Genomic DNA, 12,004 nt, shown 5'->3' with positions numbered 1-12,004 from the left:
TGTCACACAGCTAAGTGCCTGGCAATTGTTGGTGCTCTCTCTGTATTTGCTAAAAGAATGACTGACTGTGAAGCAACAGTGGAGAAGGGTTCACATTAGAGGTTAAGAGCAACGAGGATTCCAAGAAGGAACACAGGGACTTACGTGACATGGAGTAGAACTGCAGGCTGATACACCTGCACACTTCTAAAGAAACTTGGTGACCGCAGATGCATTTGAGCCTACCTATAGACGTTCCAACTTAAAATTTACAATTCTGGTTGTGACTTTTACATTTACAAAGGAGCAGCCAAAATCAATAACTGTCCTACCAGTAGGTGCGTACCCACTGAAAGGTGAACTGGCTCAAGTGAAGAAATGTTCCTGTAAATAGGCACAACACCACTTGCATTTAAAAAAGTGGCATTTGGGGTACAGTATTTGGTGACAGGCAAAACTGCCTTCAGAGAGAAAGAGGAGATGGGAAATGAAAGAAAGTGAGCGCTGAGGAGTATGAATTCACAGGCATCGCCTTGGCTCAGCAGAGCAAAGCATCAAAACAACGCATATGTACGATGACTAATGCCATGGGACTCAGTGACATCACTCTTCGGAGATTCAGCAACCAGAAAGTCACATCCTGGGCTGATGGAGAACCCTGTGGAATCTTACTGAGTCTGAGGATAAGGAAAATGCTCCTCTCTACATAATAGAGTTCAGCAATGACTCAATGGAAAAATACAGCTTTAAGTACACTTTATTCAAGATCTTCAGACATGAATAATTATGTTCATAGTTTAACTAAAAACCACTGATATCTTCTGAAAAGGAATTTAAAAAAATAGCATTCTTTTATGTCATGCCCACCTAAGTGGTCACTCACCATTGGAATATGGTGGACAGGCTAGTGCAAGGGAAGATGCGATGAGACCCCCAGAGTAATCTGAGACAGAAGCTGAACCTATAGACTTGAGTGTGTGGATCAGGGATCCAGTATGCTGAGAGCAAGCACATAAGGGCCTATCTCTGGAAGGGTTTGATTATAGCTAAGAGGTCCAGTTGAGAACTGAAAATTCAGGGAAATAAATTCTATTGGCTATGGAACCAAGCCTACAGCCAGGAGATTAGCACATCCAACTTCAGGGGAGAAAAGCGTTTGAAGAAAATAGGCCTTCATATACCTCCAAGACAGATGAGGCCAACTGAAGTAAAGATAGGAAAAACTGGAAACTTCTGTATTTTTAAACTATAGAGAAGTTAAAGCAATAGTTAATAGACAAATTATGTCTATATTTGCTGCTGCTTCCTAAACTCTCAAAATTTATAATATAGCAATGAATTGGAAAGCATATTCATGGACTTAAATAAAATATAGAGAAAATGCTGGAGACTGAATTCCAACATTCATTTCTTTGAAAACACCTTAACTAGACATTTTAAAGGTAACTGAAAATCTATGTGGCATCTGTAAAAACATGAGTTTGGGCAGCAAACTGGTTTGTTTTAGGAAAACACTTTCATCAACATATCCCAAGGGATAGGTTGGCTTCCCAGTGGCTGAGTGAGAAGCCCAGGTCAGTCCTTGCAGTTGCTCTATCGATTCCAATGCTCTGAAGGTGTTAGCCAAAAGCATTCATTGTTCCAGTATCTTTATTTGCTCTACACTCCATTCCAGCTCTGCCACAGTCTCAGATTTGAGATCATATTTATGTGCCTTTCACCATTTTCAAAGAACTACCTTTTTTTCTTTGTCTCTGTATTGTACCCTGTATTTCTTTCTTTTTTCTTATTTAAAATAATTTTCCCCATTATTATGTCTGTTTTAGGCAGTTTGTAAAAGATAAAAATCCATTCCACCACCAATTATCACTGTGAACATTTGTCATGACTTTTCTAGTCCTTTTTATTGGTATTAATTTAACTAGATTAAACAGTTATACATAAATAATTATATATATATATATATATATATATCTGCTTTTATTACACTTAGAGCACTATCTAATAACTGTTTTCTTTCCTCACTAAGAATTACTCACAAAATGATCTTAATTTGGTGTGATGGTCCATCCTGTAGCTATAGCACTGCGGCTGCTGCTGCTGCTAAGTGGTTTCAGTCGTGTCTGACTCTGTGCGACTCCATAGATGGCAGCCCACCAGGCTCCTCCGTCCCTGGGATTTTCCAGGCAAGAATACTGGAGTGGGTTGCCATTTCCTTCTCCAGCTATACCACAGTTTCCACTTATTACTAATTAATTCAATTTTATTAAACATTATTTCTAATAATTCACTATTAGAAATAATGATTGCTATAAAAATGTGAACATAAATCTTTGTCCACACAGTCATTTTTGTAAAACAAAATCCTTATATGAGAAAATATTGGTTTGAAAAATATGGCTGGTTTTAAGGCTCTTGATGGTGGTGGTTTAGTTGCTAAGTCGTGTCTGACTCTTGCAACCCATGGACTTTAGCCCAGCAGGCTCCTCTGTCCATGGGATTCACCAGGCAAGAATACTGGAGTGGATTGCCATTTCCTTCTCCAGGGGATCTTCCCGACCCAGGAATCGAACTCAGGTCTCCAGCATTGCAGGAAGACTCTTTACCAACTGAGCTATGAGGGAAGCCCAGGCTCATGATGGATATTGCTAAATTAATGGCAGAAAACTTGCACATTAAATCGTTCATCCCTCCTGCAGAATTCTTGACAAACTTGATTATTATCAGTTAAAAATCTTTGCTAAAATGAAAACTGCTACCAAAAATCTTTGCTAAAAGGTGCTCTGTGAAAACTGCTACCAAATTTTTGTTTTAATTTGAATTTTTGAAAATGTGCCCTTCTTTTAATACAAGAGAAGGTTAGGATTTTTCATATTTTATTAATCATTCTGTTTCCTCCTTTATGATTTGCTTATAGATATGTATGAAAAATCACAATTTCCTTAATGTGTTAATAGCTGTTTATCTTTTCATTTGGCTTATAACATACAGAAAATTCTTTTAATTTTTTGTTCATCAATCGTTTCCTCTGTCATTTCCTTAATTGCTTTTAAGTTTAGAAAATATTTTTCCATCTAAAGATCAGATAAATATTCAAATATATTTCTTCCAAATTATTTTGGTTTAAGTATTTACACTTAGCTTTTTAATCTATTTGGAATAAAATGGGTATTTTTATGGGGATTCACTAAACTGAATTTTTTTAATCTAAATACTCTATTTCCCCAAAATAGCATTTTAAATTACCCATCCCCTGTCTCACTGATTTATGGTACTTAATTTATCCTATTAAGCTTTTCTGTTATTCTATCCTATTTATTTTCATTAAATTAATAGCTGTGATCTTTAGCTAGTACTGGTTCTTGTTCTCAGATTTCAACTCTACCCCTTACTAGTTATCTAGCAGTAGACTAATTATGGCCTCTGTGACTCAGTTTCCTTACCTGTAAAATAGGCATATCAGTATTATTCCCATCATGACACTGTCATGAAGAGAACATTGATTAATAAAATAAAGAACTTAGAACAATGTTTGGCACATAGAAAGCACCACAGAGTGTTGGCTATTACTGTTGCCATTCTGTGTTAGCAAGGCAAATCTTTTTTGCAACCCTGATCTTTCAAATTTTTCATACCTCCTTTATCTGTTTTTTTTTAAATAACCTTTATTTTCAAATGAAAATAGATTTCTTTTAATTTTCTGATAATAAAAAATATATGTCCACTATAAGAACATTTTTCAGAAAATGCATAAATATAACTTTAAATCACTTAACACCCACCACCCAAAATACATGTTCTTAATACTTAGCTAGGAAATTTTCAAATATTGACTCTTTATTCATTGGGTACAACCTCTTATTCTGATAGAAGGTTGAGAGTCCAAGGCACACAAAGAATGGGCATCTACAGCTAAATGTGAAAGAGTAACATAATAAGCAAATGCAAGCTTTGCCCAAGGGGCTACATTTCTCAGAACCATCCTACATTGAATTTACCAGCTTCAATTTTGTCTTTCTCTGCTTCTTTTAACCTGGTTTAAAGACCAACAAAAATTGTGAACACAAAAGAATGTTCTAGGAAAACAGATCCCAGCTTTTGGGGAGTGCTTGGTTTTTTCAGGTAATAATGAGTCACAGTAGACTTACATCATTCAGAACAGTAACTGTGGTGCAGAGTTTTCTGTGGCCTTGAGCTGACTGTACTATCAAAGAGAAGGCTTCCAGGAAGAGGTGTCTCTACTTACACACCTGTGCTGCTGCCTAGTCATCTCAGGATCAGTATCAGTGATTATAAAATACAGAGGAGGCAGAAGACAGTGCAACTATCATTTGGTAGACATTCACTGTCAAAGGGGAGTCATAAAACATCATTCAGTCCCATACAAAAGTGGAAAATCTATTATCTATTTAGAAAGCAGATTTCTCTATTTTGACTGTTTATAATAATATAATAATATTTCAATATAAATTAACTTTAAGTAGACTATCTTTTAGAGTAGTTTTAGGATCACAGCAAAATGGAATAGAAAGTACAGAGTTCTCATATGCCCCTTGTCCTCATACACACACAGCCACACCCACCATCAACATTCCACTCCAGGGGATTTGTTACCACTAATGAACCTACACTAATGTATTATTATCACGCATAGTCCAGAGTTCATATTAGGGTTCACTTCGTGTGTTGTACATTCTGTGGGTTTGGGTAAGTATCTAAGGACATGTATCCACCATTGTGGTATCATACAGACAAATCTCACTGCTCTAAAATCCTTTGTTCTCCACTGGCTCATCTCTCTGTACCCCCACTCCCTAGCAATCAGTGATCTTTTCACTGTCTGCAAGTTTTGCCTTTTCCTGGATATCACATAGCTGAAATTTGGAATCAAACATTTTGTAGCCTTTTCAGGTAGTCTTCTTTCACTTAGTACTATGTATTTAAGATTCTTCCATGTTCTTTCATGGCTTGATAGCTAGCTCATTTTTTAGTACTGAATAATATTCCATGGTCTGGGCATACACAGTTTATTTACCTACTAAAGAACATTTTGGTTGCTTTCTAGTTTGGGCATTCAGGTGCAGGCAATAATGTAGATGTAATTTTTCAGCTCATTTGGGTAAATAACTAAGGATTGCAGTTGCTAGATTCTGTGGTAAGTACATGCTCAGTTTTATAAGAAACTATCAAACTGTCTTCCAGAGTGACTGTATCATTTCTAATTCCCACTAGCAATTAATAAGCGTTTCTGTTGCTCCCCATCTTGACTAGCATTTAGTGTTGTCCGTGTTCTATATTTTCACCATTCAAATAGGTGTGTACTGGTATCTTACTGTCATTTCAGTTTGCAATTCTGTAATGAGATGATGCTGGGCATCTTTATAAATGTTTATCTGCTATTTGTATATCTTCTTTGAAGAAGTGTCCATTTTGGATCTTTTGTACATTTATTAATCAGCTTGGTTTTTTATCGTTGAGTTTCAAGTTTCTTTGTATATTTTGGATAGCTGTCTTTTATCAGGTATGTCTTTTATAAGTATCTTCTCCCAGTATGTCTGGCCATTTCATTTTCTTGACAGTATCTTTCACAGGTAAGTTATATAACTTATATCAATTAATTTTTGCCCCCCAAGGGTGCACAGTGTAACAGGCTATGGAGGGCAAGTTTTCCTTCTATCCCAGATGTGACCTGCAGAGCCTCAGTAGTGAGATAAAGAAGATGGATAACTAGCGACTAAAGCCACCATCTCCTTCAAGGCTCACTAAAGTGAAAGTGAAAGTCGCTTAGTCATGCCCAACTCTTTCTGACCCCATGGACTATACAGTCCATGGAATTCTCCAGGTTGGAATACTGGAGTGGGTAGCCATTCCCTTCTCCAGGGGATCTTCCCAACCCAGGGATCGAACCCAGGTCCCCCGCATCGCAGGGGGATTCTTTACCAGCTGAGCCACCAGGGAAGCCCAAGAATACTGGAGTGGGTAGCCTATCCCTTCTCCAACGGATCTTCCCATCCCAGGAATCAAACTGGTGTCTCCTGCACTAAGGCACAGGTGAAAAACTCTGTTGCTCTCCACTGTCATTCATACTGTGCCCTCTCCTTCCCCGGTTGAGTCTAAAAGGAAAACTGAAATGGAAAAGAGAAGCAGAAAATCGTCAAAGCTGTGAGGCAGCCTTAGTAAGGGTGGGAAGGGAGTGATGTTTGAAGTTCTTCATCTACACCTCTCACCACTGAACAAGTGTAGCAGCTGCCAAGAGAGCCATTCTTAAAACCAGAGAGCAGTGCCTACAGTAAGGGAATGCTGCCATTTCATGTCTAGCTTTGACATCTGTATAGGTGGTGGCCTTGCTAATCCACCCACCCCACCCCCCACCCTGTACCTGTTTGAACAGAAGGAAAAATTGAGATGTAGAGAAGAGAGAAGGCACAATCCTGGAGCATGTGTCCATGTGCCAAGTGAACTCAGGGGAAATAGCCAGGTTTGTGCTCTCTTACCACGTTCCATGCATGAGGGCTGGCTGCTGAAGGAGCAGACCTCAGCAGCAGGAGGCTGAGTGGCTTGCAGGCCTTCCTGTGGCAGGGTTTCCTATATCACTGACTGTCCACTGAAAACCCTCCTATGGATGCCTACCATCCAGAGAGCTGGCCAGTGCACATTAAGCAGAAAAAGAGCCAAAAACTTACACAGAAGAACTACAGGTACACTATTAAATGTGAAAGACTTGTCCTCTTTTCTTCTCCTTCCTCCCTGCCCCAAATATCATGAAACTGTAGTAGCCTAGAAATGTGAGAGGGTATGGTATCTCAGAGATGTAACACAGCTGTGTCCTTCTGATCTCTAAACCTTACTTCTGTCCTGTGATATTGGAGGGCACCATTTTCAATTGGGTGAGATTGAGTTTTTACAGCACAGAATTGGTTTTGTTTTTGTTTTACAGAAAAAGAAAACTGACCAAGCCATCATTGTATCTGCTCAAAGAAAAGGGAGATTTGACAAAGCTTCAGTAATTAGAGAAGAAAAAAATTGTTACTTTTACGCATATGCCCTAGGCCAGTTCAGACTTTTCAGTAAACTCATTACTCAAAGTAAAAAAAAAATATAATATTACCATTAAGAATAGAAGTGCTCCATTAAAATGATCATAAGTGGAAAATGAACGAACAGGACACTAATATACTTTGCATTATATTTATGAATAAAAATTAGGAAACAAAGAGAAACAATACAGGATTATTATGAATGCAGTTGTACAGCAGATGTAAGGTATATTAGAGTAGAAGGGCTTCCCAGGTGGTGCTAGTGGTAAAGAACCTGCCTGCCAATGCAGAAGATTTAAGAGATTCAGGTTCGATCCCTAGGTTGGGAAGATCCCCTGGAGAAAGGCAAAGCAATCCACTCCAGTATTCTTGCCTGGAGAATCCCATGGACAGAGGAGCCTGGTGGGCTACAGTCCCTGAGATTGCAAAAGAGTCGGACATGGCTGAAGGGACTTGGCATAATGACCCAAAAGGAGTAGAAACATGGGTTTTGGAATTAGGAAGACCTAGGTTCAAATCCTGACTGTGCTGTTTGCTGTCTCTGTGACCTCTCATAATCCTCCTGGAAAATGGTCACAAGGTTAACCTCGTTAACCTTATCAAGGTTAGTATAAGGATGAAAGATGAAATGTGATGATTGGAGTGGGTAGCCTTTCCCTTCTCCAGGGGATCTTCCTAACCCAAGGATGAAGTCCAGGTCTCTCACATTGCAGGTGGATTCTTTACCAGCTAAGCCACAAGGGAAGCCCATAATACCTGTCAGCTGATAGGTATTCAAAAAAATAATGGCTTCTGTTATCACTGTTTGCTTCACTATTTATCATTACTGTCAATTTCACAGTTGTTTATCCAGAGAACTAACAGCATTGGTTAAAAACATATTTAAGTTGAAATTTGAATTTGTGTGGGGAAAACACTAAAAATTTCATGCTGCTGCTGCTGATGCCAAGTCGCTTCAGTCGTGTCTGACTCTGTGCGACCCCATAGACAGTAGCCCACCAGGCTCCTCTGTCCCTGGGATTCTCCAGGCAAGAATACTGGAGTCGGTTGCCATTTCCTTCTCCAATGCATGCATGCATGCTAAGTCGCTGCAGTCGTGTCCGACTCTGCGCAACCCTATGGACAGCAGCCCACCAGGCTGCTCCGTCCACAGGATTCATTAGGCAAGAACACTGGAGTGGGTTGCCAAAAAATTTCATAGTTCAGGGTAAACAAAATTCCTGAAAATAGCTCTCATCTGGTGACAACTTAGGTACTATAGTTAGGGACTACTTTCCAGATGAGAGAAATATAAAATGAAATGTTTAAAGTGTTGGGATTTGGCCCACCATCTACGCCTTATCACCATGTATCAGGCCTAGAAGGACATTTAGAGAGGAGAAAGTGAAAGTGAAGTCGCTCAGTCGTGTCCGACTCTTTGCGACCCCATGGACTGTAGCCTACCAGGCTCCTCAGTCCATGGAATTTTCGAGGCAAGAGTAGTGAGTGCATTGCCATTTCTCTCTCCAGGGGATCTTCCCAACCCAGGGATCAAACCCGGGTCTCCCACATTACAGGCAGATGCTTCACTGAGCCACCAGGGAAGTTTAGAGAGGAGAGTAAGGCCCAAAGAAGCTAAATTACTTGCCTGCAGATACTTTGAGCCTACCTAACCCTTGGACTCCAGTACTCTTGCCTGGAAAATCCCATGGATGGAGGAGTCTGTTAGGCTGCAGTCCATAGGGTCACGACGAGTCGGACATGACTGAGCGACTTCACTTTCACTTTTCACTTTCATGCATTGGAGAAGGAAATGGCAACCCACTCCGGTGCTCTTGCCTGGAGAATCCCAGGGATGGCGGAGCCTCCTGGGCCGCCGTCTATGGGGTCGCACAAAGTCGGACACAACTGAAGCGACTTAGCAGCAGCAGCAACAACCCTTGGACTGCAAGGACATCCAACCAGTCCATTCTAAAGGAGATCGGTCCTGGGTGTTCACTGGAAGGACTGATGTGGAAGCTGAAACTCCAATACTTTGGCCACCTCATGTGAAGAGTTGACTCATTGGAAAAGACTCTGATGCTGGGAGGGATTGGGGGCAGGAGGAAAAGGGGACGACAGAGGATGAAATGGCTGGATGGCATCACCAACTCAATGGACATGAGTCTGAGTGAACTCCAGGAGTTGGTGATGGACAGGGAGGCCTGATGTGCTGGGATTCATGGGGTGGCAAAGAGTCAGACACAACTGAGCGACTGAACTGAACTGAACTGAACCCTTTCCTGTTCATATCCCTCATCTATTAACTTGTTGGCTGGTTCAGCCATAGCTTACATTCAAGTGCTAATAAATGTCATCTTTGTCTTTTAAGAAAGGCACCAAACTGGGACTTCCCTGGTGGTCCAGTGGCTGAGACTCCATGCTCCTAATTCAGGGGGCCCGGGTTCGATCCCTGGTCAGGGAACTGGATCCCACATACTGCAACTAAGAGTTCTCATGCTGCAACTAAGACCTGGTGTAGCCAAAGAAATAAGTTTGTTTGTTTGTTTGTTTGTTTTTTAAAGGCACCTAACTAGGGAATCAGTCCCATTTCCTCTTCTCATCATCTTGGGAGAGAAACTGGCAGCAGCCATCCGAAAGCCAGCCAGCCAGTTCAGTACAACCTGACATCACACTGAATTACCAGAAAATGATTTCATTTAATGACAGTCTATTTGATTTGTGGGTCCTGTTTCCTTCCTCCCTTTGACTGTTTCTCTCTTCATTCATTATTCCTTTGATGTAGGGTGGGTGGCAGAGATGAACAAATCACTGAATTTGATGCATTTCACTTTGTTCCATTTTAGACGTTCTTATAATGGTTTTCCCAAGGAAAATCCATTCAAGTATTGATTTAAATACTATTTGGGGATCAATTATAATTCCAATTAACTGTGCCATCTGTGTTGTTCATTACTATTCTCGGGAAACATTCACGATGGTGAGAAACTGTGTCTCCCAAGCTCGTGTTTATTCATCTTCTGGTCTAGGATCTATCTTCAGACGCTGCACCTGGACCCTCAGGATCCAGGAGCTAGCCTCCTGGTTGATCCTGCTTTGTATCTGCTGCAGACTATCTTCCTGGCTTCAGAGGAATTATCATTGACATTTCTTTCTCTCCCCACCACAAGAGTAAATGTTTACTAATTACTTTATTATATGCCAGTCACTCTGCTAGGTGATTTGTATTGTTTCTTTAAATCCATGAGGTAGACAACAAGGTTCTCCTCTTTCAAAAAAGAATATGAATTTCAGAAAGAAAAGCACTTTCCGAAAAAGCCACAAGGGTATTTGAACCCAGGTCTGGGTGCCACAGGCACTGCTTCTTCATCTGGGCTGCTCAGTCCCTCTCAGCACCAGGTGGCTGGTGGCTTCTGAACCAACAGTCCTCTGATGAGATCAACAAGCTAGAGAAACTCTATACATTCTTTCTCAAGAGTAATGTCCTCCCACACCTACCTCTTTTACAAAGTAAAGACTCCCAGGGATACATATTCCCAACCCCAACTGCTGACTTCCTGAATCAGAATCACTAGAAGTAACAACAATCTCCAGAAGTTCCAGAACTAGTCCTAGAACATTTTTCCATCCTAAAAGTTTGAGATCCACTGCTCTGTCTTTTCTCTTTGACACCAAAACTGTCCTTTAATAAAGTTTTCTTGGAGACAATGACCTGACCTCTGGTGGTTGAACCAAAAGTGTGACCGCCTTGATGAGCATTTGAGGGAACACTGTAATCTGCTCACAGCTCACCTTCTGGCTGCAACTTTTTGAGTAAGTTCCAGCTGCCTCTGCCTGAGCTCTGATTACCTTATTCAGGCTGGTCTCACAGAAAGTACATAAAGCACCTAGTTTGGTGATCTTTTTTCATAGCAGCTACAAAAAGAAATTTTTTTGATCAGTAAGTTTTTTTGATTGTCTATTCTTTGCAGATTGTACAGAGCTAAGAACACAGTCCCTGTCCTCAGAAAGGCTAATGTGGATATAGATAAGAAAATAATAAGTCTTCTCTACCTTTTTTCTTACACACACACACAGACACGGTAAATTTCCATTAGCTGCCTTATCCTGTCTTTGTCATTAGCATATCATATTTGAACTCCAGTGCTCAGTCCATTTAAATTTGGCTTCTCACCAATTTCCTCTTTCCTTTTCTCTTAATAAGAACCTTCAACTTTCTAAATCAGCCTATTTTATTGGTATTTTTCCTTTCTTGCAGTAACATCATACTCTTATTTTTACTGGACCTTTATAACTGTTGCCCAAAATTGTTTGGATGTCACAAATTCAACATTTGCCTGAAAGAAGACATCCCTGTGATCAAATCTACTGACCATATGCTATCAGAGAAAGTAGAAGAGACATAGTAGCAAGCATATCAACCAAAAAGAGACCCAGTAAACAAGTAGAAGCTGAAAATATTTAGGAACTAAACCAGAAAGAACCAAGCAGCTCATTAAACACTTTGAATAAAGAATTCTCAACAATAATTCTGTTCATATTTTATTTATCTTATTATAAAACACTTCATTAGAATTTGTTCATTTCCTCCCCTCCCCCACATCAAAGACAAGAACATAATGAGAATCAAGCACAGATTTCAAAGTCGAACTTACCATAGAAGTTTAGCTGGTAAACCTCAGCCAGAGATCCCTCCTGGTTGCCACACCAGAGCTGTAAGGTATAATCTGGTCTGCTCTAAATGAATTTACAGCCCCCTGCAATGCAACAAGACACTGACATTCCGAAAAGGAAATTCAATCTCACCCTAATTCGTGCTGCCCTTCTCCTTCTTCCTGAAGGGGGTTCCCATCTATTTATTTCAGGACATGGGAAAACTGTTTAGTATCAAATACCTCACAAAAATAAACAACAAAAATTCAGTAATGCCTACTGATCCTTGAGCCCTGTACAAATGGAAAATCAAGGCTCTTCATTCTATACTGAATTAAGTGGAGAAAAAAACCATT

The 12,004-nt window shown here is 40.1% G+C and overlaps 1 protein-coding gene across 1 annotated transcript in view; it reads right to left on the bottom strand.

The window, feature by feature from the left end:
• The window catches only part of CYTIP (cytohesin 1 interacting protein), an 83,225-nt gene that overhangs the window by 69,867 nt on the left and 1,354 nt on the right, over positions 1-12,004 (bottom strand). Inside the window, exon 3 of the mRNA XM_019972498.2 lies at positions 11,651-11,752. Coding sequence (XP_019828057.1) covers positions 11,651-11,653 — 3 coding nt within the window. The 5' untranslated portion in view covers positions 11,654-11,752. The remainder of the gene's footprint in view (positions 1-11,650; positions 11,753-12,004) is intronic.

Source organism: Bos indicus, chromosome 2 (assembly GCF_029378745.1).
Source record: "Bos indicus isolate NIAB-ARS_2022 breed Sahiwal x Tharparkar chromosome 2, NIAB-ARS_B.indTharparkar_mat_pri_1.0, whole genome shotgun sequence".
Lineage (NCBI taxonomy): Eukaryota > Metazoa > Chordata > Mammalia > Artiodactyla > Bovidae > Bos > Bos indicus.
This window is presented reverse-complemented; position numbering and strand designations above follow the sequence as displayed.